At 36.1% G+C, this 27,301-nt stretch overlaps 1 protein-coding gene across 2 annotated transcripts in view; it reads left to right on the plus strand.

Annotated features, from left to right (window-relative positions):
- The window catches only part of LOC128996892 (xaa-Pro dipeptidase), a 275,430-nt gene extending 254,760 nt beyond the window's left edge, over positions 1-20,670 (plus strand). Inside the window, exons 5-12 of one of the 2 annotated variants that reach the window (XM_054422419.1) lie at positions 3,600-3,661; positions 4,284-4,328; positions 9,594-9,749; positions 11,622-11,884; positions 17,727-17,827; positions 18,923-19,117; positions 19,857-20,008; positions 20,460-20,670. In XM_054422419.1, the coding sequence (XP_054278394.1) occupies positions 3,600-3,661; positions 4,284-4,328; positions 9,594-9,749; positions 11,622-11,884; positions 17,727-17,827; positions 18,923-19,117; positions 19,857-20,008; positions 20,460-20,508 (1,023 nt within the window). In that variant the 3' untranslated portion in view covers positions 20,509-20,670. Of the gene's footprint in view, positions 1-3,599; positions 3,662-4,283; positions 4,329-4,956; positions 7,687-9,593; positions 9,750-11,621; positions 11,885-17,726; positions 17,828-18,922; positions 19,118-19,856; positions 20,009-20,459 lie in introns of those variants that run through there. The other variant, XR_008491071.1, reaches the window with a different exon arrangement.
- The last annotated feature ends 6,631 nt before the right edge of the window (positions 20,671-27,301 follow it).

The following is a 27,301-nucleotide window of genomic DNA, read 5'->3' on the forward strand; positions in this document are numbered from 1 at the left end:
CGCGATTCTAGGCAATAAAATTCCACATCAAAAATATATCCTGATACAGTGTTTGAGAAAAACTCCCTCTTTGTCATCCACTCCTACCACTGCAGCTGGTTGTCCGGTCACCGAAACGTCATTGTTGACAGTGGCAGACGCCATCATGTGTGACAATGCAGTGTTGTTCCATTGCCACAGTAACGCTTGGTGTGACAAACTTACCTCACAGTCATGCCTGTGTGTGATGATGCAAGCCAAACATGTGACAAATCAGAGAAGATAAATCCGAAGAGTGAAATATTTTTCTTGGGTATTTATTATATTGAGGAACGCGTACTAGCATTGTAGGAAGTAGGATACACACCTCTGTCCTTGAGGCACGGTCGGCACGGATTCGATTCCCGCTTATCAATATTTTTAGCTCAACAATCCTAGAAAACAAAAACGGATAGGTGCTTCAGGCAAGACGAACTTTCTCTATGTTGGATGACTCTCTAAATCAGATGCAATACGATAATTATGAAGGGAAACTGATAGCTAACGATTGTTTTTAAATATCGATTGTGTTCAGTTCACCCATGATTGCAATCAAAATGAAAACACAATTTTCAAGTTCTAGAGCGTTTGCGGGCTTTCAGCTGTTTTTGACATGACGCGACGGTTTCATTTTGAATGACGGAAAAGCAATAAGGCATTCCAATGTGGCGCAGTGAATATATTGAATTGACTATTGTCTACCTCCCACCGTCGTTCAAAGAGATAAGAAGAGACTGAATATAACTAAGTTAATAAAACTATAGAGCATAGCTATTAGTAGTGTGGACTTATAAACAATTAATAATTGTTATCCAGTACATGACAAGATTGTGGCTAAAATGAAGTATGAAGACATTTGGTCGTTTTTTTTAGTAATATAAAGTTAAAGCACAGATTAATAACATCACTATATAACTTTAGTTATTGTCAATCTAAACTGAGTGTTATTACCATATCTTCGTATACAATTTGTAGTATGATTTCCAAATGTTTTCGAAGCTACAACGATTAAACAACATACCCCTAAGTGTAGCTGCAGTGCTTCCAACGATATTCACGAAGTGGTTGCGTATTTTTGAAGCTGCATAATCGACAGATATAAGTGAGTGTAAGTGTAGCTGTCAAACATAGCCCACCTCTGTGTCAACCAGAGAGCACAGAATAGAAATTTCTATTCTGTGCTCTCTGGTGTCAACGCACAAAACGTAGCACACTTGATTCACACAATACTTGATTGACACTTGATTCACAAAATGTGATTCAAGTTTACCACAAAGATTTATTTATCGTAAAGCAATAAATTATGATAAAAGATTGACATATAAGTCGTGTTTTTTAACATTAGAATTGTTCTAAAAGTAGGGTGTCGTATTGAATTATCGCAATGACTAACGGGTTACCCCACAACGAAGTGATAGACGTTTACTTGGAAATAATAGTTTACCACCAAAAGAATCATGACTGATATAATATGCTATAGATTTTTTCCCCAAAGTAGCGCCATATTGAGTTATTGCTGCGACTAACGTGTTACATAAAATTATGATTTTGATAACAAATGCAATGTGTTGCGAAAGTGGCGTCGTATTGATTGCCGCAGTGTGTTTACACTGGCGTGGCGTGATTGTTCAGTTTCAACGCTGCTATGTTGGTAGCTCAGGAGGTGTGACAGGGGTGGCAGCGCTGCTTCCACAATCAATACGGGCCTACCCAAACATCCTGGTGATAACGCTACTTTCTCCCCACCACCACCTCACACCACGAGTGGCTAACCCAACCCATTCAGAGAATAGATTGCCTAAGTGGGTACGTGGAAAATGGAGATAACGCGTTTTGTTTTTGTGTCGAATTATGATTAGTTTTAGCAAATGAAATTAATAGAACTACGTACAGTAACATCAATACAGTACTACAGTTAGTAGTTTAAATCGACATTTTGGATTTGGATTCCTCTAGCAGATTTTCCCCTAGTCCCCTTCATCAGTCCAGTTGGTCATTTCATAATGGTGGGGTTGACCAGTTTGAACTTCACTTAATCGGTTGAAGTAGTGGGACGAGAAGTGTTAAAAAAAATTGAAATGTTTTCACAAAACATAGTACGTAACGATTTTCTACATCACACAAGAAAAATTCCACTCCATAGTTCCATGTTCCATTTTCATAGTTTATATTCATACCGTCTTACTTATTACTCCCCCCCATTTGACCTAATCACTTCACCAAGACAGCGATGTACTGATGTACTTTGTTCATGCATTCCATACTGATATAAATACATGAGCGTAGAATAGAATGATCATTTTAACTGTGTTACTAAGATCAGCTGGTTTATTTAGCCAAGACCAATAAGTCCAATAATCTATTACAGTTGGGTCCAGTATCAAACCATGAACCTCTAATATTGTTTTTCTCGGGAACCAACGACCTTTTGATTGTTCGGCGAACACCCCAGCTCAGCACAGCCTTTTTTATTAAACGTATTAACATTTACTAAAAGTTATGGAGGCACTTTCGAAATAGTATCCCCAACTACCAGCAGCTAAAATATCCCTCAAGGGTTACCCTTTGTGTACATAGTACAATACATGCTCAACGCTTGCTGTAAACGGACCAATCCCCATTGCCATGGAATGTATGGGAATGTTGCCCCTTTGCAAGGTCAGCTTGTCTGGACGTTGCCATTCTCTCTCTCTCTCCCTCCCCCCTCTGACCCCAGAGGCTCTGTTTACGTCTCCAGGTGGAGGTGACGCCGCGCCGGCGCGTCTTCTCCTTCTCGCAATGTTCGGCTGGTTCGCTCACATTCCGTCACAACAGCTGTTCATCTCCCCCCACCACACACGAGCGCCATCTTCATTTCCTTTCTTGTCCCGACTTTCGTAAACAAAGAGAATGGATCGGGACGCTTTGTCCCCCCCACTCAAAACACGGTGGAATGTGACGTTTGAAATTTTCTTGGATGAGAAATTAGATTTACCTGTTTGTCTCGTTTGTAGACTTAGGACCTAAATGTGAATATTGTTTTAGGTTTGAGTAAAAGTAGCCCTGGAGGGTGAAAAGGAACTCCCCCTACATCCGTCTCCTAACAAATTAATTGTTTTGGGTCATGTAAATGGCGTTCTTATTGGCATTGACTTTGATAACAAATTCAAACTCATATGAAATTGGGCTTATATAATTTTTGTTACTGTAATCATCGGTTGTTCCCCTTTTGGTAAGCGCTAAAACAAAATTAATCACGGGCCTTCTCCTGTTTCTGTTCGGCCCTTTTCTTCTATCTTCCCAACAATCCGAACCTCCACACGATTACGCTTACCCTTCTGTCCTTCAAAGTAAATATGATCATTGGGGAAATAGTTTTGCGAGAGAGGGTGTGAAGAGAGGGGATTTCGAGTAGGAGGATTTGCCCACGCCAAGACCAGGACCAACGGAATAAATAAACTACCGTACACAGCGAGAGCAAAATTATATTGGTTACAGAAAAATGCCTCAATGTTTATTTGCTGGCCATGGAATGTTGCCCAACTAACAATTGAATTAATTTTAGTTGGTTTAATGGCATTTGCATTGTTTATTTGTTTTAGAGTGGAGTGAATTCTGACAGTGGCCTTTCTTCCACTGAAGCTGTGTTCGATGGAATCAGCGAGTAAGTGAACGACTGAAGTTATATTTCAAGTAAAAAGTGAAATGAAATGAAAAACGTTTCTAAATCACTAGCTGTACCCGCGGGCTTTGCCCCGGGCGTTCAACTTCACAAGTGAGCTCGTTCGCATGGCTCAATCACGTCCTGGTTGATGTTCGTTCGCTACGCTCACTCACCTTTAGGTTGGAGCTCGTTCGCTCCGCTCTAAAATAAAACAGAGAGTAGTTATATAACATTTTATTGGTTGAAATGTTTTGTTCTTATGGGAAGTCCTACATCTACATGGGAAGGTGTCTGTGCGTAAGCCAACTTAAAATTAAAACTCAGAAAAAAATTAAAGTTAACTTAACTTATTTATAAAAATTATTATAATAAAAATAACAAGTTAAAGTTTGTCGTAGTAATGTAAATAAATCACTTAAACGAACATAAAAACTAAAGGCGTACCATTTGCTTTACAATAAATACATTTTTCTGACCAGTTAAAAAAACTACGTACTTGTTTGAATAAGACTACTTAGGCTTAACAAAGCCCGGCTTTGTTAGGTTCAAAGTTGAGGTTGTGAACAGCTTCTGTCATATTTATAAGACTAGGTTTCTGATGTAAATACATTTTTTGTTGCAGGTTCAAGGTCGATAATGAAATTCTCTATCCAGAAATTTCAGAGTGGTAAGTCGTATAAATTTACTAGTGGCAAAGGTGTCTAGAGTTTTCGTGGGTTATCTTATAAAAAGTAAATACCACTGATTGACAGATGGTCATTATATCTCGAAACATATGCGACCTAGAATTATCAAATTTGATATAGCCTAGAGGGTGCCTTATGGGGTAGGCCTACCTAGATGTGCAAAAAGACGGTGATTTACAAGTTCTCAAACGGATTTCTAGTAAAATCAGTTTAAAGTCAAATCATGAAAATAGACTTTTCCTCATGTTTGAGCTAAATTCGCCAGTCATGCCCTTTACTATGGGGTTATGGGTTACTGAACAGAAAAATACACATATTTTTACAGGATGAAAAGTATACTTTCAGTAAAAGATTAAAGTAAATGGCAATTTATGAATCGTGGTGGACAAAAGAAATTAGAATTTTACACTAGGCATACACGTATAATGTTTAATGTTATTGCTGCAGACAAGTTTGTTTCTCTAGTCTCTATGCTCTGGCTTTCGAATGACATGTCAAATCAGCTGACATAAAATCAGCTGACAAGTACAAAAAGAGCAGACTCGCTCTACGAAGTCAAGTCATTCCGATTCCATTACACTCCCCAGTCCCCATTCTATCAAGCTAGCAGACAGCTTTGGCTTTATCTTCCTTTCGTAGGAAAAGGCTAATACCAGTACCAGTTTGTATTACGTAATTTTAGGTTAAGTGCGCAGTGAAGAAGTTATAGTGCAATTGAGTATGAGTTTAATAATGATCAGATTATCAGTGTTTTACAAAAACAAACTATGACCCGGAAAAGTGTACTAAGTTCAGTATGATCGCCTGTGCAATAATTTCTCCATTTAGTGTCATTTAAGTGATAGCCTACAACATGTCAAGAGCTTTGATTCATAGTTTTGTATTTCCCAAGTATTGTGCTTTCTTATTGAGCAAAACTAATATTCACAGAGCACCAGCTTTGTTAATCCAGTCAGTATCAAAATCTTCTCGATCAGGCGGAGAACTAGGGCAAACCATAATTCTTCTCGAGGATGGCTTCAACATCAGGGAATTGCCTGTTATCGTTAGGAAAGTGTCTAGCAACTCCACACTTTTCTGTAAAAATAAGCAAGAAAGCAATGTTAAAGACCTTATAAAACCAGAAATATGTGTATCTGCTAAAGATGATTCAGAATCCAAAGAAATTATAGATTACTTCAACAAGTGTTACACGGCAAGAGGAATATTTGCAATTCTCGAAACCATCCCCACAAATGAAGTTACACCAGAAGTAGCTCTGTATGCTCTGAAGAGGATTGTTACTCTAGAAAACAACAAAACCATAAGAAATTCATCACTTGGAGAAGTTTATCATCATCTTGACAAAGAAACTACTTCGTCAAATGAAGGCTTACATGAAAACGAGACATTCACTCGCACAGCGGTACTTACCCAGCTGGTTGATAAAATACTTTCCAGTACAGATACTGATATTTTGCTGAGTGGATACATCATTGTCAATCGAGATATTATTGGTAAATATATCCAGCAAGATATAAAAGATAGATTTGTCAATGAAATTTTGTGTAGAGTCACTGATGGTAAGTTTAGCATTGAACAAACATGTGAAGCCATTAAAATATTTAGTGACATCGCCCCTAAATGTAAACAAACCACTGAGAAATTGTGGGTCGGTATAAGTGAAAAAGCTAGTAATATTGACCAAAGTAATGTCATGGATGTGGTGCGTTCCATTCCATATTTATATCATAGTAGAAAACTAGTTCTTTCAGTCATTGAAAAGAAGTTGTTGGATTTTTGGCACACATTAAACGGATACAACGTTTCAGAAATTCTTGTAATCCTAAAACAGATAAATAGCAATTCTCCTCGGATCTTAGGAATTTTAGGACAGTGGGTCAATAAAAATCTCCACACTGCATCAGAGGATGATCTCATTGAAATCATAAATGGATTTTGCTCTGTCGACTATAATAGTCTTGGAATCGAGCACGCTCTAGAGCGGTATGTCAAAGCAAAGGGTGTATCAATAAAAAATCCTCTACTAATGGCCAGTATAATGGACTACTGTGGAAAGTTCCGGGTCAGGTCACCTCTACTAATGCAAGGTTCAGCAGAATACTTGGTCGCACATGGGAAATCACTGACTCCTGTTCTACTACAAAGGTTGTTTTTACCACTGGGAAAACTAAATTATCATCCCTCAAATGGCCAAAGTTTTTGGAAAACCTTAGAGACCGTGCTGGAAGAGAAATTCATCCAGTTTCGTCCAGAAGAAGCTATTGATATGCTTTTACATTGCGTTTATCTCCAGAAACATCCCTTAAACTTTGTTAAGAAGGTGTTCAATCCGTATTTCCTAGATAGGCTGCACTCTTACAAAAACAAAGATGTGGTTTCTCTGGCCAGATTGAAACTGCAGTTGTTGGACATTGCTATGACGCTGGAAAGTTCTCAGTATCAGGGACCTATCCTTCCAAAACCGATGAGCTCGCCTCCGATTTGGCAGGATGGAAGAGTCAAACGGATGGCCAACAGTATTCGTAATTATCTGAGTAACATTGCAGGAGGTCAAGACAAAGTCGTTTACAATCTCATACCAGCTAAAATGCCTTCAGCGGACATTTATGTTATAGATGCTCTCATTTTAAGTAACAATACAATGTTCAAAATGTTTCCAATTAATTTTGAAAGAGATTACAACATGCACACAGCTGTTATCATTCACACGCCAGAACACTACTGTAGTAAAGGAAAGCACCTCGTAGGTCAGCAAGAGATGAGGAAACGTCATCTCCGTCATCTTGGACTGAAAGTGGTTACCTTGGAAGTTACTAGCATTGCTCAACTCAGGGTTCATACAAAAGCCTTGCTGGAGTATCTTGAAGAAAGGTTTTCTCTTGCTGAATCGCCATTTCCCAAAACAAAAACATTATAGTATAGGGGAAATCCTATAGGCTTACACTACTTACACTAAAGCCTACTTAGTTAGTATTCTTAAAGTATTTTGCGATTTCTTAATTAGTGAGACGTGTCTTTCATTAAAGTTGGTATTAGTCAAATAATATTTTTATATCAAAGAAATGGACTTAATGTTTTGCAAGAATCAGCAAGTTCGGATAATTGTAGATAAAAAATTTTTTCTTGTAGGCAAAAGAAAATGACTTAAGCCTATTTCAGAAATATAATAACTTTGCCTTTTCTATTCTGCTTGATATTGATTGTAACAAGGCTACCTATTTGATAAAAGAAGACTTAAGATAAAAAAAAGCTTACACAAAGTGGAATTCAAAGGAAATAGGCAATGCACAATGTCATTTAACTGTGATCATCAAAGTTACGCTGCATCATTTGGACGTAAGTTCTTCATAATGTTTTAAAATAGGCTAAGTTAGTCCAATTAAATTTTCTGGATTCTAATGTTTATAAGTCATAAGTATTTTATTGCATAAAACATTCTTCATTACAAAGGCAATGGTGAACAGATGCATGGTCAATCAATAAGTTATAAAAACTAAAAGTAATAAGTTACAACAAAATACAACAAGAACAGCACAATTGAGAGATAGTTACCAATTCAGACAAGTTAGAAAAAAGACAGATTTAAATAAAGATCTTGAAGCAATATCAGAGAAAAAAACAATTAAAAACATTCTGTGTCATATTTTACATAAACTAATGGTCAATTAATGTCACGGTCATTTAGGAAATCTGCCAGGAAGTAATATGATTTCTCCACCAATAATGATTTAGTCCAAATTTTAAATTTTTGTGGTGTAGCCTACAGGATTTTATTTTTGAGGGGATCTTATTATATAGACAAATCCCCATATAGATGGGGTTTTTTTCAAAATGAGAGTGTTTATGAATTGGATAATTTAGCAGATTTGGGTTTCGGGTATTATAACTATGAGTGGGTCTAAATTCATCAAAAAGTGTATTATTTAAATTAACAAAATTTACTGTTTCATGGATGTACAAAGAAGTCAATGGCATTATTTTTAATTCCTTAAAAGAACGACGACAGCTTGATCCATATTCTGCCCCTATCATCACTCTAATAATACTTTAATTTGGTCGTTTAATTTGATGTAAATATAACGGTTTCCGCCTTCAAATATAATTCCTACAGGTACAGATTTAGTATTTAAACCATCAATTGGAGAATTTTTTTGAATTTAAGGTTGAATTTTGTTTCTAAAAGCGAGGCTACTTTTAACTGAATGCATTCAAATCAATAACCAATAAGACAATACAAAATTCTGTAACTATAATTTAACCTCACTGTGCTGTAGAGTATTTGCATCATTATATTACCTAAGCACCGGGTGAAGTACTTTCTATAGGTTAACAGCATCGTACACCTAGGGCGCTTGGACGTTTAAGGGTGTTTGGGCTCAAGAGAACTCTGGCAATGAGTTCATTCAGTCGTTTCCTAAGTGTCAGTGCATGCCCCCACGGTTAAACCACGGTGATTAATGCCACAATGTAGTGGGGCCCAGCCTAACTGGCCACAAATTATAAAAGGTACAAACCTACTGGTCAAAGGAAAAAAAGTATTAACTCCAACTTGGGAAAATTGCAAAAATTTAATTAGCCTAAGTATTGTTACTTACCTTCAGAAAAAAATACTGCATTAACTGTTTAACACAATTAATTAGGCTAACTAAAATAATAAGCGTAACTTAAAAATTTTAATTTTACTTTAAAGTGACAAGTCTATTATTATTTTTTAAACTTTCAGGATGAAATTATAATATCATCTTTTTAAGCATAATGTAGGCTATAAGATAGGCCTATAGCTTAGTTGCAAACTTTTCTCGAGCCTGTGGTTCAGCCTCTAGGTTTGTACCAACATTTTATAAAATTACTATTTGAAGCCTGGAAGTCCCACAATATTTGTCAGGATAATTAAACAGCCTAAAATTTTAAATTGGTTAATTTAAAATCCTTGATTATTGATGGGCTTTGATGGTCCCTGGCTAGTAAAAAATAGTTTTGATTAAAATAAAATACACACTCAGTTAGCGCCCCCTTCTCAATAATTAATAATAATAATAAAATTCTAATTTAATACGTAGGCTAATCCAATTACATTAAAATTTATAAAATAATCTTTTAACCTGACACCCTTAAATTTTCAAACAGCGAAGTAAGTCTCAAATCAGTTCTCTTCCTTATATGCCCTAACATTAGTGTAAAATCAGCCAAAAACTGAAAATATCTGTCAAGCATTAGTTATATTTTTGTCAATGGGTTTTCAGCCGAGTGATCAAGACACCGTTGGAGCTAGATGTTCTTCGCTATGTCAACAAAGTTTCGTCCGACGCCCACAAATTAGTGATGAGAAACATGAAACCGGGAATGTACGAGTACCAAGGCGAGGCCATCTTCCAGCACTACTGTTACTACACTGGCGGGTAAATAGTTACAGCATATGTAGCCTATAGCAGGGTGTTGCTTAGTTTGTTAGGGCAGTCGCGCACTTGCCTGATCACAACAATAAATTAATACCAACAGAGTTTCAGTGTAAAGTTGGATGTTGAATTAGCTGCCTCTATAGTGCATTTTATCCGTACTTTATGCGGAAGAAAAACTATACTGGGAGCATCCGATGTCAACTGTACTCCCAAGCTGCCTTCTTCGTCCACTCTTTTGGCATAATCTTTTGATGGACCTTGCTTTAATATCCACTAGAGGTCGTCCAGTGGTCGAAAACTCGATCAAAAATATGTACTGTACAGACTACTCCTTTTTCACCCCACGCTTAAATAAAAAATATTACAGTATTCAAATTTCTTTAATTTGTTTTGATTTTCTGTTTAAGTGGTCGTCAAGTGGTTGAAAACTCGACCAAAAATATGTAAAGTACACACATTGACAATTGGATACTGAAGTAGACATCTAGACCTGTATGAACCAGCTGTAGCCATTATTTTATAAAAAAACATAGTTGTGTGAGCCATTTACAGAATGTGTGACTAAAATTCTATTTTCTACCTTATTTTTTGTTTCTGACAAAGTTGATGGCTCATCATGACAGCTGCTATAGCACATAATAAGTTATTCCAAAAGTTTGACTTGGTAAAAATATTGTGTATTCGACAGAAATTAGTCTATTAGATCAGCGCAATCTGTTGGTGGCTCACATCAACTACAACGAATTTAATTTAAAAACAGGCGACAACTTAAACATGGGGATGGAATGTCTAGTTGTAAGTCAAAGGTACAGGCTTCTCTATTTTCACCCCACGCTGTAAATAAAACATGTGATTGTAATTTATTATATTTGTTTTGATTTTCTTTTTATATTTCGCTGTTATTACGGCTGTAGAACGATCGGCACACATTTTTAGCCGATTTGGAATAGCACGACTGGCACAATCATTAGAGGGGATTAAGAAGGGTCAACCTGTAAGGTTCGGAAAGGCAAGATTGGCACATCAGACCGGTAAAGAAGTAGAAGCCAGGTAGCCAGAATGCGGGAAAATGGAAATTGTTTTGTCCCCACTAATTCCTTGCTTTGGTGCTTATTGGAGTAATCTAGGTATAAGTTTGCGCGACAAATCTGCAGCTACGGTCACTGCTCTAGCTGGATCCAAATAAAACTACACTAACCTAACCTAACTTAACCTAACCTAACCTATCCTAACTTAACAAAACCTAACTTAACCTTTTAAAAATACGCGATATTACTGCAAATGACTGTGGTAACAAGTTGACGGGGAATTTTAAACTTCCCGTTTTCCCTCGTTCGATGGTGTCTACCTGGTCGAGCGGTTGTGCCAATCGTGCCTTTTCCAATCAGGCGAGTTGACCCTATTATTCCGCTCAAGTGATTGTGCCAATACTGCCATGGGCAGAAGATCCAAAAATTTGTGCCAATTGTCCCGTTCCGTTATTACGCCGCCAGCATGGCAACCCATAAAGCCCATATTCATTTTTCTTACTTTCAAATTCATTTTATGTGCTTACATTTGAGCCTATTTTAATTTTTAAAGGGATTCTGCACATCTACAGGAAAATTCCTTTTTAACAGTATGCGTATATTTTCCCTGTGATGCACATGAGCTGAGAAAAAAAGGTTTTAAAGAAACATGCTTGCCTATTAATATATAGATAATAAAACCCATAATAATATCCATAATGAAGTGTAATGGGCCAAATAATGATTGTAAATGTGTTTTTCCAAATTTAAAACCTTAAATTAAACAAATAACAAACAGTTGTTCAAACTAGGCTAGTTAGCTGGTACATAATCAATCTTACAGTTTCCTCTCTGTCTGTGACAGGTGTAGGGACGTTGGCTACACTTGTATCTGTACCTCGGGCCACAACAACTCTGTGCTTCACTACGGCCACGCAGGCGCTCCCAACAACAAGCAGATCAGGGAAGGAGACATGCTGCTGTTTGACATGGGTGGCAAGTACTGCGGCTATGTGGCGGATATCACTGTTACATTCCCAGTCAGTGGCAAGTTTACCGAGCTGCAGCGTGCTGTATACAACGCTGTGTTGGCAGCCAGGGATGCAGTGTTGGATGCCGTCAAACCAGGTGGGGATGAGAACCTTTTTGTGAAAGAGCGAGCTGGTCTAGTTGTAAAGTGCGAGAATCCAGGCCAGAGTTTCTAGGTTCAAATCCTGCTAATCACCAATGGGGTTTTAACCAAATGTTAAATAACCTCCAGACCTAGCTTTAAGTAATGTGGTCAGCGAACCGGTCGCCATAGAACTGCGTAGCAGGTTGGAGGCTGCCACCGTGCTTTACAGCTACTCAACTTGTAACAGGGGCTATTGTAATAAACTGGTGCCCTTTATGTTAGGTAGCTGCGATCTAGATCTCGGTAGTCACGTGAAACTTGTTTTGTCGTCTGACAAGCAAGTCTTGCTGTAAATTTTTTACGCGTAAGTGATGATGTATTATTGGTTTACTTAGATGAAATGTCATAATATGTAAAGCCGTCAACACTATGGAGCAAGTTTTCTATGATTAAAAGCACGATAACAGTAAAGCATGATGTAAACAATTTGTTAAATGTACGGAATTTTTAAAGAGACAAAATGTTGGCTTTGTACCTAAAAAATCTAATGTATTATCTGCTAGCCAGATAACACAGTTCATGATAGAAGCACCCAATGAATCTTGATTGTTGACTAAGGTTATTACTTCCCTAGGAATTTTCGGTGCCTGCCGCTGTAATGACATTATTAATCTGACCATTTACGATGTCAAAGACCATGTATACTACTATGTAGTATCGCTGAAAGACAGCAAAACTCACAAAAGTCGAAGGTTTGTAATAAGCAATGAAGGCTGTCCATTTGACCCATGTGGCTTAATACGTGAGTATTTAGCCTTGCCTTCAAAACAAATAAATACCACCAGGCTGCTTGTTGGGTATAGGAAAGGCAAGTGTTTTACACAAAACGTTGGAAAAAACACTGTAAGCGACGTCGGCGTGTCAAAATTGGTTGCCCAGTACCTTAAACTTAAAAAACCTGATAGCAACCATGCTCTAAGACGATCATCGGCCACGATGTTAGTTGAAGGAGGTGACGACCTACTATCTCTAAAGCGTCATGGAGGACGACGTTCCTCTGGTGTGGCTGAGGGATACGTTGAAGACTCCCTAGCAGCAAAGTCTAAAGTTTCACAAAAACTGTTTGGTAACATAAAATCCAAACCTCACACCGTCACTTCATCCCAACATACAATCCAACATGAAGATGCCGTTGTAAGTCAAGATTACTTTGGAGTAGATGATATTTTCGACCATGATAATGAAATTGAACAGTTAAGTGATTCAACAGTTTCCCGATCCAACACCAATCACATTGAGACGGTTTTCAGTCAAAATACCGTGAACCATGCGTATATCTAAGGAAATCTGCTCAACAACAAGGAATGTACATTTCCAATAATCAAAATTGTACCATAAACATTACATTTAAGTGAGCTTTTATCTATAGGTCACACTTCACATAGTAAAAAAATATCTATAGGTCATGTTAAATATCGTTTTCTTAAAATCGTACTTCTTAAAATCATCATTATTTTTTTATGTTATGTTACTTTATAAAGTTACGCTATTCTTGAATGCCGTGTTCCACTGGTTCTGTAAATAAAAATGTATCAATAAATGTTTTGTTATAAGATTGATTACGTTATTTTGTAACCAGGATATTAGGCCTAGTATTTTTTTCAATTTACAAATTATGTCACTGGATCGAAATTAAGCATGTTTTTACTATTAATGAAACTGTCCAAGCCATGAGTTAATGTTATTAATATATGATTCCAGTCAGTTACATCATTTGTTTATGTTTATGGTCCATACCGTTTCTGTTCTAATATTCGTGATTACAATTAACAATTCAAAGTACCCGGTTGATATATAATCGATGTATCAATAGTTTGACATGTCTGTAGTTCGAAATATCGCTAGTATAATGTACCATAACACAATCGTAATAGACGATGTGAATGAATAACTTTATAAACAGCTGCTTATTTACAATTTCAAAATTGAAAACAAGATGGAAGTAGGTTTGGAGGGTTATGTTTAAATGAAAAGTATTTTTGTTTTGTAACTTAGTTTACTTTAAAAATGGGGGCAGTATGACGAAAAATATAGTTCATCACACGGACAAAAGTATGTTTCAAAGCCTCGCACATTTTCTGACCGAGGCAAAGCCGAGGTCGTTAAACTTGTGCTGGGGTCGAAAAAGGCTACCTTAAGCCCTAGTGATGAAATATACTAAACTAAAGATTTTTTATTGTTAAGTAAGCTTAAGTTAGCTTAAGTTAGTTAAGTTAACTTAAAAGTTAAGTTAGGCGTAAAATATTGTCACTTGTCCAAAACGTGTTTACCGGACTCATATGGTAATCCTGCATTCGACTTTGTCTCGCACGGGACACGGGAATGACTACACTCTAAACACAGTATATAATACAGTAGAACCTCTCTAATTTGAACCTTGATAATTCAAAACCCTCTATAATTAGTATTGTTTGTCTGTTACCCTGTCAGAAAACCTCTAAAATTCAAAAATTAATATACCGATAATTCAAAGTGATTTCTTTTTATTATTGCAGCCTCTACAATTCAAATTTGTACATCTTGAGCCTCTACAATTTGAATTTTGTTGGCATAAATCCATAGACATAGCTACTTACATAGCTTACATACACTTACTTACATAGCTTTTTTTTTGGTGAGTCGGTGGCTCAGTTGGTAGCGTCACGGACTTTGGGCCCAAGGCAGAAGTGTCGTGTGTTCGGATCCTGGTCACTGCCACAAACTTTTGTACAGTTCACCTTTGTACTGTACCGGCTCACCCCTTGCTTTGCTGGATACGTTCCACGCACAGATCTGTAGTCTATGTGGACGGGCAAATGCAAGGTTAAAAGAGGCCGCCAACCTCTTAAAAAAAAAAAAAAAATAAAAAATAATAATTCAAATTGTTACCTCCAAAATTCGAAGTCAACCTCTACAATTTGAACTGCGTGACTGTAATTTGGCCTGTAATGGCCGGACTGTAATGGCCTCTGTAATTAGAATTTAGAACAAAAAATATGCCTGTTAAAACATGAACTGAAGCTCTCATTGATATTCCACAATGTGTTCATCAGTCTCCGTTCTCTCAAACTCTCTACACTTAAAACTGGGACCTCCTTAATTAGAATTTTATTTATTCTGACCTCTATAATTCAAACTCTCTATATTTCAAACTTCCTATAGTTCGAAATTTCATTTCATTTCATTTCATATAACTTTATTCATTAAAGTACAATATATAGATACAGGAATGGCGTCAAGAGCAATTTAATAAAACTAACTAACTAACTAAAATACTCATCATTATCATGCATGGCATAACAACATACCATCAATATTAATAGCTTTTCAGATCAAATAAATTGAAACAAGCAGTGCAATATGAAAGTTTATACATGAAAATATCAAAATTAAAAATATAGATAAAATTATTTTAAAACCAAAAGTTTCAATTGATATGAAACAGAGCAATTAATAACTTATAGAACTAAAACTCTTCAAAGGAGTACATAGCCTTGTTGATAAGAAACTTTTTCAATTTTGATTTAAATTTATTTTTGGAAGTTTCTAATTTGATTTCTTTAGGAAGTTTATTATAAAATTTGGAACCGGCATATTTAGGTGTCTTCGTAAAAAGTTGCAGAGTATGTGAGCTTGTGGCCAGGTTTTCTCGATTTCTATTGAAGTAATTGTGATAGTCTCCAATAAGTTGTAATTCATTAAATCTGTCTTTTACTGATAATACTGTTTCATAGACATACATTCCATAAACAGCCATAATATTCTCAGTTTTAAAATATTCTTTGACTGAAGTTCTGCGTTTTAAATTGCACAAAATTCTAATAGCTTTCTTTTGCTTTTTTTAGAATTGATTTTAATTTTTTCTTTTTTGCTGCACCATAAAGTGAAACTCCAAATGATATGATTGAATGTATGTACGAAAAATATATAATTTTTAAAGTTTCCTTTTCACATAGGGGTTTTAATCTTGTTAGCGCATAAAGGCCAGATGAAATTTTAGAAAGTAACTGATCAATATGATGATTCCAATTCAAATTTTCATCAATTTCTAATCCCAAGAATTTGATGTGGTCTTTATTTTGAATTATGTTGTTATTAACTACAATTTTTGGCAGATTTTGCGGTTTAGTTTTTCCTGCTTGGAAACACATAAAATTAGGTTTATCTGTGTTCAAACGCAAATTATTCGAATTAAAAAAACTGTTAAGTAATAATATATCAGAATTGGCCTTGGCTTCAAGTTCAGCATAGGTTCCTGCGGCTATTTTTAAATTTGCATCATCAGCATATAGGCAAAGCTTGCTAAAATCACTGAGTTGAGGAAAATTTCTCAAATAAAAGATGAATAAAAGAGGGCCTAGGATCGATCCTTGGGGCACCCCATATTTTACTTCCCGAGTACAAGAATTATAAGAAATTTTATAATTTTTGTTATTACAGTGACGAAATTCTACGTATTGTTTTCTATCAAAAAGATATGACTTGAACCAGCTCAATGCAGTACTATTTAGTCCACTACTACTGAGCTTTGAAAGCAACAACTCATGAGAAATTGAATCAAAAGCTTTACTGAGGTCCATGAACAACCCTACCACTTTAGATTTACTCTCTAAGCTATCAACGATGGATTCAATGAAAGCTGTGGCAGCTGTTATGACAGATCTGCCACTTCGGAATCCATGTTGGCAGTCATCAAATGTACCATTATTTTCAAAGAAGCATACCAGTTGGTTATAAACAACCTTTTCATAGATTTTTGAAATTGAAGGCAGCAAAGCAATCGGTCTATAGTTTGATACTGTTTGTCTGTTTCCTTTTTTGAATAGCGGTTTTAATTTTGTTATTTTGAGTTTGTTAGGGAAAATTCCTGATATCAAAGATGAGTTAATGAGATGAGTTATTGGTTTAAGTAGGACTGATTTCGCTTTTTTAAAAAGAACCACAGGAATACCATCGTAGCCAGCACTATAGGAATTTTTTAGACTTTTAATAATTTTATCAATGTCGCTCTCATCAACAAAGCTAAATTTAAAGCTCCTTTTATCTGAAGGAAGTACAGTATGCAGAGTGTCATCAACATTTTTTTGGAATGTATTTATATTATTGAAAGTTTCAGTTTCTTTTACAACATCTGCAAAATAATTTATGAATTGGCCACAGACCAGGGAGGGGTCAGAACATACATCATTATTTACTACTAGGTTTATATTATGATTAATAATAGTTTTAGCTCCTACTTCAGAGTTCACAATCTTCCAAGTTGCCTTATTAACATTGTCAGAACTACCAATTTTTCTTTTATAATACTGTTTTTTTGAAGAAAACAATTTCTTTCTAAACTGCTTATTAGTTTCTCTAGCCTCATGTAACAACTTTTTGCTGTTTAACTCTCTAGCCGCTTTGTTAAGATTAATAATATTTTGTCTTTCCAACTTCAGTTCATTAGGAATCCACTTACAGTTAGTATGTTGTCTTGAGAGAGTTGATGGAAAGAATGTATTAAAATAATGCATAAATATTTCATAAAAAACATCATACTTGCATTCCACAGGACATTAATAAAGATTAAGCCATGACTCATGTTGTAAAGCAGATATAAATTGTTCGACGTTTTTATCATTAAAATTTCTTTTATGTTCAAAATAAACAGAAGAATTATTCAGGCTATTTTTCGTATTAGTAAAAACTTCAATTATTTGGCCATCATGGTCCGAAAGTACAAATATATTGTCTTTCCCTTGAAATTTGAATTAGCGAGGTTCTACTGTACACTGTTAGTGAATATAACTTAAGTTGACATCTTGGTCTTTGCTACAGGAGTCAGCTGGGTTGAGATGCACAAACTTGCCAACAGAGTGATGTTATCTGGCTTGAAGGACTCTGGCATATTGACTGGTGATGTTGACCTAATGATGAAGGTATGTGCACACTCTCTAGACCTGTAGAAATTTCTTTGAGGATCAAAGCTCTGTCTCTGTCTGAAAACATTACTTTTGTTCTCATAATATACATGGTGAGTTTTGGATGAGCCTAAACAGTTGGTAAACCAAGTTTCCAACAGTGTGTACTAGACGTTTTACAAGTCTTTGAATTGCAGTGAAGATTTTGTTCAACGAATGGTTCAAGGCTAAGCTTAATTGTAGAATAAAGGGATAGCAGCTATCTTATCTCAAAATAAGATCAGGTAGGGGGCACAGTACTCACAGAAGAGAAACAAAAATCACAAATGTCTTCTGTTTGTTCTATGGCCTACCTGTACTTCTTATAAGGTGAGCAAGCTGCTATGTTTACATTCTACTACAGTAGAGTCCCGCAGACTTGGCACTCGATGATCCGGCAGTCTGGATAACTTGGCCATCACCTGGCTCAGAAAATTAGCGATTCTTTGAGTCTGAGTTAATCATGGACTCAAGCCAGCCAACCAATTAAAAAGCCAATTTATTCGCAACTCATACTAATGATTTGATGTACTATATCTGATGACTGTAATATATCTGAATATATCTGAACTGTTATATAAAAATACAAATAAAAAAGGCGGTTAAAAAGCTTAAAAATTGTATTGTTCTTATTTTTAACCCTAGTACTGTACCGCCCTTTGTACTGTACCGGCTCACTCCTTGCTTTGCTGGATACGTTCCACGCACAGATCTGTAGTCTATGTGGACGGGCAAATGCAAGGTTAAAAGAGGCCGCCAACCTCTTTTTTTTAAAAAAAAAAGTTCCCGTCGTTCCCGATAACCCAGCATTTCAAAAACTCAGCACCCTTCCAGTCTACATTACGCTAAGTTTGCAGGACTCTATTGTATTCAAATTCCTAGGAAACCATGAGGCTAAAGGAAAGGATTCTACATATGTTTGGATATGTAAGAGCCTAAAGCTGACGGACCAAGTTCAGGGGTGCTACCAAAGGTCGAAGTAGCTAGGGGTCTACTCAGAGAAATAAGTCGAGACAGTTGATAGTGGTTGATTTATGGTTTTATGTTCAATTGGTTTAATTTGTTTCCCTGCAGGCCAACTTGGGTGCAGTGTTCCAGCCGCATGGTCTCGGTCATTTGATGGGTTGTGATGTTCACGATGTTGGTGGCTACTTGCCCGAGCACCCGAAGCGTGTCGACTTGCCTGGGCTGCGCAATCTGCGAACTGCGCGCACACTACAGGCTGGCATGGTGCTTACTGTAGAGCCGGGGTGTTACTTTATTGATATGGTGAGCATTTAAATTCAGACAAAATGTTATAGGCTTAATTATAGCAAGAGTTTAATATGTTGATGAGTTCCACCATTGACTTTCTTAGTTGAAAAGATAGGAAATACAAATAAAATTGCTGGTATATTTATAGACTTGATCAAAACGTTTGATGGTGTTGAATGTCCTAAATTGTCGAATATGCTGGAACTGCTAGATGTGAAGGGTAGCCTCTTGAATTGGTTCCAATCCTTCCTCCAAGACCGACAAACGTTTGTACAAGTAAATAATTTATATAATTTAGTGAGGACCAAAGCTGCATCATTCTTGAGAAAGATAAAATTTGGTGTCCCTCAGGGATCTATACTTGACCTTTCCTTATTTGTGTGATAAAGGAGCTTTCTGGAGAGCTTGCAGATGAATCCGTCTCTTTGCAGACAGTGTAAGCTTATTTATCACAGCTGACAACACAAATTCATTGGAAGTTTCTTCTATTGTAATTTTAGCCTCCATAACAGTATTTTAATGAAAAGAATTTATTGGCCAATGTAGATAAAACAAACTTTATTTAGTTCTCAACCAAACAAAGTAAACTCTATCAAGAAGTCAATTTTTTTTAATAATACAGAAATGAATCATGTTAAAAATTTTACATTTTTAGGGTTAGTAATAGACAGTTTTTTAGACTGGTCTCAGCATGTGAACCATGTCGTTCTTAAAGTATATCCAGGGGTGATTAAATGTTCCCTGGTTTGCCTAGCTGCTGGATTCTGCCCTGAAGGATCCGCTGCAGTCCAAGTTCCTAGTGCCAGCTATGATAGCTCAGCTAAGGGGCTCAGGTGGCGTTAGAATAGAGGACGACATCATTGTGACGGAGGACGGCTACGAACTGATGACTCAGGTCCCTCGCACGTTAGTATCAACTTATTTACTACTTGATGAAGTACTTTTCTATTTAGTATTTATTGAATTTTAAGTACTTTAATTACTATTAAAGTACATTGCTATTATTTAATTACAATTTTTTGAATTTTTCACTTATACTACAAACTACAGTCAGTACTTGGCCTCATCAACACAGCCTCTCTGGTGTGATTATTGTTTTAGGAATGAGAGAGTTAATTTTCACCTTTCTTCAAAATGAGTTAAGACTGCAAACAACAACAAAATAAGCAAGTAGTTTTCAGTATTTCAGTAATGCATTTTGAATCAGTTCATCGGCCTAATATGTTATATCCATCAGATTACACTTCCTGTATTATAATTGTCACTTTAAAAATCCTCAAACGCCTGGCCTAGAGCAATCGTTACCAAACAGCTCTTGTAATTTTAGTAACATAATAATGCATTTTATTTGTTCCAGGGTTGAAGAGATTGAAAAATTCCTTGCTGAAAAAAAGGACTTGCGCTGATGACCTCTGTTATACACTCTTTTATTGAACAATGACTGATTATTATACAATTTACAAATCAATATTATTGTATTCCGCTGTGATGTATTGGACAAAGGGATATAATTTTGTGTTGAATTTAATATGCATTATATTTTGTAAATGAATTTGTTGAACTGCAAATGTGCAATCATTTCCTTGGAATTATTTTACATAGAGGAAAAAAACTGTGTAACAAGCTAGATATCTGTGTTATCACAAATAGTTAAGCTTCGTTCTCCGTAAAATATATATATATATATATCTCAATTCACTCTAGTTCTTGATCTGGATTGGCCCTTTAATTTAGAAATAGTTTTTATTTATTATATTAAGTACGGTATTCTTTTTCTGGCTTTTTTGCCCTATTATTCTTACCACGACCTTCATTTTAGGACAATCACTTTAACCACTTGTCTTATTCAGACATTAATCTGATCAGGTAAGGTAGGTTTCCATCCATTATAGGACATTTCAAGTGAATGTCCTTTGGCATAGTGGCACCCTTAGGGTGGGTGGGCAATACCTCTCCCAGAGAAAACTCAATGTATATTCCATTATGTTATCTAAGATTTAACATATATTGTTACTGTAGCAAAGTTTTCCTCCAACCCGTGGAGGAAAATACCGCCAACCCCCGTGTGGAATGGGGGGGGCATGGGTCCTTTGAGCACCCATGGGCCATGAGTTCAAGGGAAGAGTCTCTCTGAACTCCAAGCTTGTCTGGGTCTGCTTGAGTGCCTTGCTCTCACTCACATACATTTGACTGTTGATGAGGAGGTTAATGATGTAACCCAAGGAACAAAATTTGAAGGATCATATCCTTTTAGTACAATTTTATGTATGTTGGTAATTTCTTAATGTTACAAACCATATACTGTACACAGAATTAATACCTGAGGAGGAAGGCTCACTTCTTTCACTTGAAAATAAAGAGTTTAGTCCTTATATGGACGGGTAGGAAATTGTGTAAATCGTATGAAGTAGTTTAGAAACCTCTAAACTCACCTGTAATGCATTAGTTTGTGTTGGGCTGTATAGCCAATTTCTTATTTAGCAGCCATAATTAATTGTTAACCCAATGATGAATGGCACCTGTGTCCACAATCAATCTCGCTTGGAACTTGGAATTAAACGAGTAACCTTCATACATGAAGGCTTGTGCCTTTATGAAGTTTGGAGGGCTAGGGCTAGCTGCAGATACTTTTATAATGTCTTATCTGACACTCACACTGGGTTCTTTATAAAATGAAATTAAATGATTTATTGTCCTTAAAACTATGTACAAAGTTCATGACAATCGTCAAAAGAAAAACAAAACAATCAAGATGGCTCTGGCAACAAAAATATCTAAAACTCTAAACCAAAGTACTCTTCATGTTTATAAAGGCAAGCCTGGGTTAGAGTAGTTTTTAAAACATGTTTGAATTTTAAAACACACAGGTTTTTGATGGATGCAGGCAAGAAATTGTACATTTTAACACCTTGGTACTCAAAACTATTTTGAGTGGCTGTATACTTATGCCTTAGTGTAGACAGATTATCTTTTGATCTAGTACAGTAGTTGTGCACATCAGATATATTTTCAAAGTGAGAAATGTTTTCTTTTACATACAACAAACTTGCCAAAACATACAAAGATGGAAATGTGAGAATGTTAAGACCCACAAAAAGGGGCTTACAATGTGTTCTTCTATTCACACTACAAATTAACCTCACCGCCTTCTTTTGTAAAGTAAAAAGCAACCTGTTAGCATAAAAACTGTTGGCCCACAGTGAGGTACCATAAGACAAATAGCTATGAATGTGGCCATAATATATACAAATAAGGACATCAACTGAAACAGTGGACCTAAGTGCTCTTATCATAAATATGCCTTTTACAATTTTAGAAGCTACAAAATCTACATGTGAAAACCACTTCACTGACAAGTTAAAGTTAGGACAGTGCAGTAAGTTTTTGGTATTTTTAAAAAGAAGAGAGCTGAGCCTTAGAACAGAACGATGAGCTGACAACAATGGGTAGTTGATAAAATGGTCAAACTTTTTAGTGGATAAGGTTGGCAATAATGAGTACTCTATTTTATTTCACTTAGAAACGCTGCACTTTGTCACAATGTCCCTCATTCCAACTTACTAAACTCCTGCTCAGGAAGAAGAATGCATTAAATTAAATTTTCTGGTAAATAATGATAAAGGGTCTATTCCTATTAGACTAGTTTAGTTGTTCCCTATACCGAGTTCTAAGGGCTGATGTTAATGCTCCAATCTAATTGCTCCGCTGGAAGTTCGGCGTATCTGTTTTAGAGTGATACGTCCTTCATCAAACATTGAATATTCAGAAACTATCAAAATCATATAATTAATGAAAAGCAGCCTGGAGTGTGGGAAACAGCAGTGTTAAAGCCCCAGAAGCCTAAAATGTTTTGCTTAGCGAGTCCAGAAGAGTTCAACACTTTATTAATCTCATCTGCCAAAGAAATAATCAACATTCTAGATAACCCTCATGATGCCTTGGCTTTTGTTAGGAAGAGCTCAGAAGAGCTCCGCTGTTTGACAGATGGAATCCCATCTCAAAGAAGCCAACAAAGGTTTCTGGACTTTAAAGTTTAAGAATTTCTAAACATTCAGAACATCTAGCGTTACTATTCAAATTTCTGGGTACAGTACTTTTCAATCTCACAAATAAGATCATCCAAATAAGAAGTATTTTAATTAATTTTGTCTTCTAATATTTTGCTAAACCCAATTCTGTTCTTCTTTCTTTTTTGCCACAACTTCCACCTTATTTTTCTTTTGCTCCTTGATTTTTTCCAAACAAACAAATAAACAGTTTAACAGGAAACCACTCCACTAAAATGCGTTTGTCATCTCCGCACGTGAACTGACTGTTTACCCCATAACAGTTTATGCCCGCACTTCTGCGGTGGCAGCCAATAGTGACTTTGTCTGACGGCTCTATTTAATTCAAAGCCCTGCGATTAGTTGTCGCCACCGTGGTTGCCGGCTAGCAGTTGAGCAATGAAACACTGCTCGGCTACACTGACCACCATTTAATACAATGTTTAAGCTCATGGTGGAAGGAAAGTTTAAGCTGTGGTGGGCAAACAAGTGGCCTTGAATGAAAGGGCTCTAATGGTCATCTCAAATGTTAATGGATCTTGCTTCCTATATTGTTGCTCCCCTGACCACAGTCATCAACAGTTGCTTGATAGGTGTCATACCAGACAAGCTAAAGATAGCCAAGCTAGATTGGGGTCCCAATCTACAAGAAAGGTGATATGCCAGCATCTCACAATCTCACATGCCTATCTTGATACTCCGCGTAGTGATCATCAATCGAGCAATGTGATAGAGATGGTGATGAAAAATGTACAGATACTCTGAAGAAAAATCCTAGTTGTTTTCAGACTCACAGCATAATTTCCTTGCTGGGAGATCTACCTCATCTGCTGATGCCAACATTGTAAGAGAAATGAAGTGAAGGAGGCCTTTGAAGCAGTTGGATAGTTATGCTCCCACCCTCTTTGACCTTATCAGAGCTTTTGAATGTGTATTCAATGATATCCTGCTATCAATGCAGATTCTTTTTACCTTCAAGAACTACCTAACCTAGCCAACAGGACTAAATGTAAGTAACATGTGCAAGCTGTTTAAAACTGCAGATGAATTAGGAGTTACCTCAATGATCTGTGCCGAACCCTAATTTATTCTTGGTTATCATCAACATCAACAAGACCTGAGAGGATACGTAGGATTCTGAGACAACATCAATGGGGACTTCTAAGTAGTAGTGTAACCCCTCTAGGTGTCCCAGGAACCTGATGAATCTTCTTTGGACTGACTTCACTTATTTGGTTTTAGCGTGATTAGGCCTCCTTGTAGCAGTGAGCAGTCTTGACTTGGTTTCACACAAGAGTGAAAATTTTGAAACATGTTTTTATGTCCCTGGCCTTTTACTTCGTAGATACTGAATATGTACTTTATCATTGTGGTTTAACATTTTTTGGGACGGGGACAACGTGTTACACACCCTTATTTGGCTTTAAATAGGTTCTAGGTACCTATTTGTTTGTATTTTTAAAGTCTCAAAACTCACGACCGTCACGTGTCCCTAGGGTACATTTTGAAACTTTCATGCTATTTTTAGAACAGTTATTCATGCCGAAATATATAATGTCATATTTTTATTACATCAATAGTTATTAAACTTATGAAAAAGGAGCATATAATATTTTTGTTTTCATTGTAAACTGACTACCATGACTAAATAGGTCTGCCCCTCGATTTGACGTCACGACCATTAGGGAAAAATTTGCAACTTTGGAACACGACAGTGGTAAGCCTGGCGTCAATGGAGTTAGAGTTAGTTGGTTTTAGAGACTAGTTCGGGGTGTACGTCAGGATTGTAGTGCCGGTCGTTTCGAGTTGAAAGGAGATATTACAAGATTAATAAAGGCAAGTTTGTGTTTTTTGTAATTTTGGTGTGTCCATGACCGTACATATTCATTTGATGAAGTAGACATGGTGTTAATTTTTGTTTATAAGATATTTCAATTGCTAGATTAAACTAGAAGTCCACTTTGAACATGAGGTGCAGGGCTACCGCCAGAACAGAGCCAAATAACACGTAATGTCACGACCAAAGTTTCACAACCATTGCGGGGTTTTTTCACGACCAATCCAGCCTTATGGATTATACTGTGTTTGGTTGTGACAGTAACTTAAATATCATTGTAAATTGAACAGTTCAGTTCAGCAATTGAAACACATATTTTTCTTATAACTAACAGTATAATTGAATGATTGTTTAGAAAGATTTAGATTATTCCAGACAAAATTCACGACCGCACAGCTTGTCCTTCACTATCACGTTTATGATTTCGATCATATAAATTTCAAAAAGTAAAATATCATCATATTTCAATGTATTATACACAAAAGAAGCACACCTCTATAAAAACATAACGGTTTTTCGGAGTTATACAAACTTAAAAAGATTTTATTGGCTTTTTTAAATTTTTTTTATTTTTTTCTAGAAAAACCAAATATACCAAAAGCTTAGTGAGCTGTTTATTGTATAACGGCCATAAAAGTAAATTAATTTATAGCAAAATAGTTATAAAAATAATATTAACTATTTTTAACATTCAGTTTTATATCCGTGATGGTCGTGACAAAATTTTGTGCTTTTCCATCAAAGATGCTCTATTAATAAAATACCCCCGCCGCAGCAAACCTGCAGACTAAGCGAATTTCCATTTGACTGATTGGATTTACACTGAAATGTCTACTTAAAAATATAACATTTATTCTTGATTTAAATAGAATTAGTTTAACAAGTACTTAGGTTTGCTGCATCAGGGAGGGTAAAACTGTTTTTTTTTTTGTAAAATGTGAATAGTTAGTAAGAAATAAAAACATTTTCCAAATTTGATCAAAATATGTTCACAAACAAGCAAACTACAACAGTTTACTTATTCTCCATAAGAATAACATGGGAATTTTAAATTTACAAATTTTTGGAATTTTCTCCGTAACCATTAGGCGCATAATAACGCTTCAATATACTAAATTATTTGTTTTTTTAAGCTCTACAAAATGGTTTGGAAAGAAATTGCTAAATTTTATGTTTTTTGGGTCAAAAATGGAAAAAACCTATTTTTACCCCATAAAACCCCCCGTAAACCCCCGTTCCCATGGTCCGATCATGCTGGATCGCGAACTCGTTCAAATAAACGTACTTTTACACGTTTGTACCAAATTTCATCAAAATCGGATCATTTTTGCTCGAGTTATCGTGCTGACGGACACATATATATATATATAAATATATAAATATATAAATATATATATATATAAATATATATATATATAAATATATATATATATATATATGAATTTGAACGGATGGTGTTTTTGGCCTCTAGGGACCTCAAAACGAAAAAAAAAATCGGTCCCGCGTCCAGGTCTTACCATGAGTACTACGGTAATAGCTTATTCCCTATATGGGAAATTCGCTAAAATCACCAGAGATATTGCGTTACCATGGACATTTTATGAAACTTCAAATGTTAATGAAATAAAAATAATAATAAAATTTTCAAAACCGGAATAAAAATTTTTTAAAGTGCTTTTCCTGGAAACGTAACGTTTCAAAATTTGTACTCACAAGCGTCTTCTGCGCGTTTGCAATAAGTGATCAGTCAGGCTGAAGACGCTTTTTGCTTGTTGATTGCACCACCTTCTTTTGAACAGCTTGATGTCATCGTCGAAAAGGAGTGTCTACCTATATGACTTCATTATAATATTGTTAATGAAGACTGAGAACAGAAGTGATCCCAGATGAGATCCCTGGCGAACACCCAAGCTTGCGTCCTTGCGATAAATCCTGAGGATAGATGGGGAGCAAACTGTGTGAATAATATGCGGTCAGGGTCAGACAAACAATCTTAGCAGATTTGCATAAAATAACAATTAACAATAGCAATGATCATGCTTTACATTATACTATTGACTACAGTATATAAACATGGATGGATTACTATATACAACCATAGACTAACCAACACTAAGGGAGTATGTTTTATCTATGATACGATACAACCCATGGTGGAAGGAAAATGCATATACCATGATATATACCAACTCTCTTGGATGTTTCCAACGATCAAGAGTTAATTTCGTAGCCGATGGCTGAGCCTGCGCTGTAAACAAATCAAAACGTTGTTTGGTGTTGTTTGCCTTCAAGGGCGGTGCTTGTCGTCGGCCGCTC

This window comes from Macrosteles quadrilineatus, unplaced genomic scaffold (genome assembly GCF_028750875.1).
Source record: "Macrosteles quadrilineatus isolate MER2022 unplaced genomic scaffold, UCM_ALF_1.0 Scaffold_6__1_contigs__length_79288215, whole genome shotgun sequence".
In the NCBI taxonomy this organism is placed as follows: Eukaryota; Metazoa; Arthropoda; class Insecta; order Hemiptera; family Cicadellidae; genus Macrosteles; species Macrosteles quadrilineatus.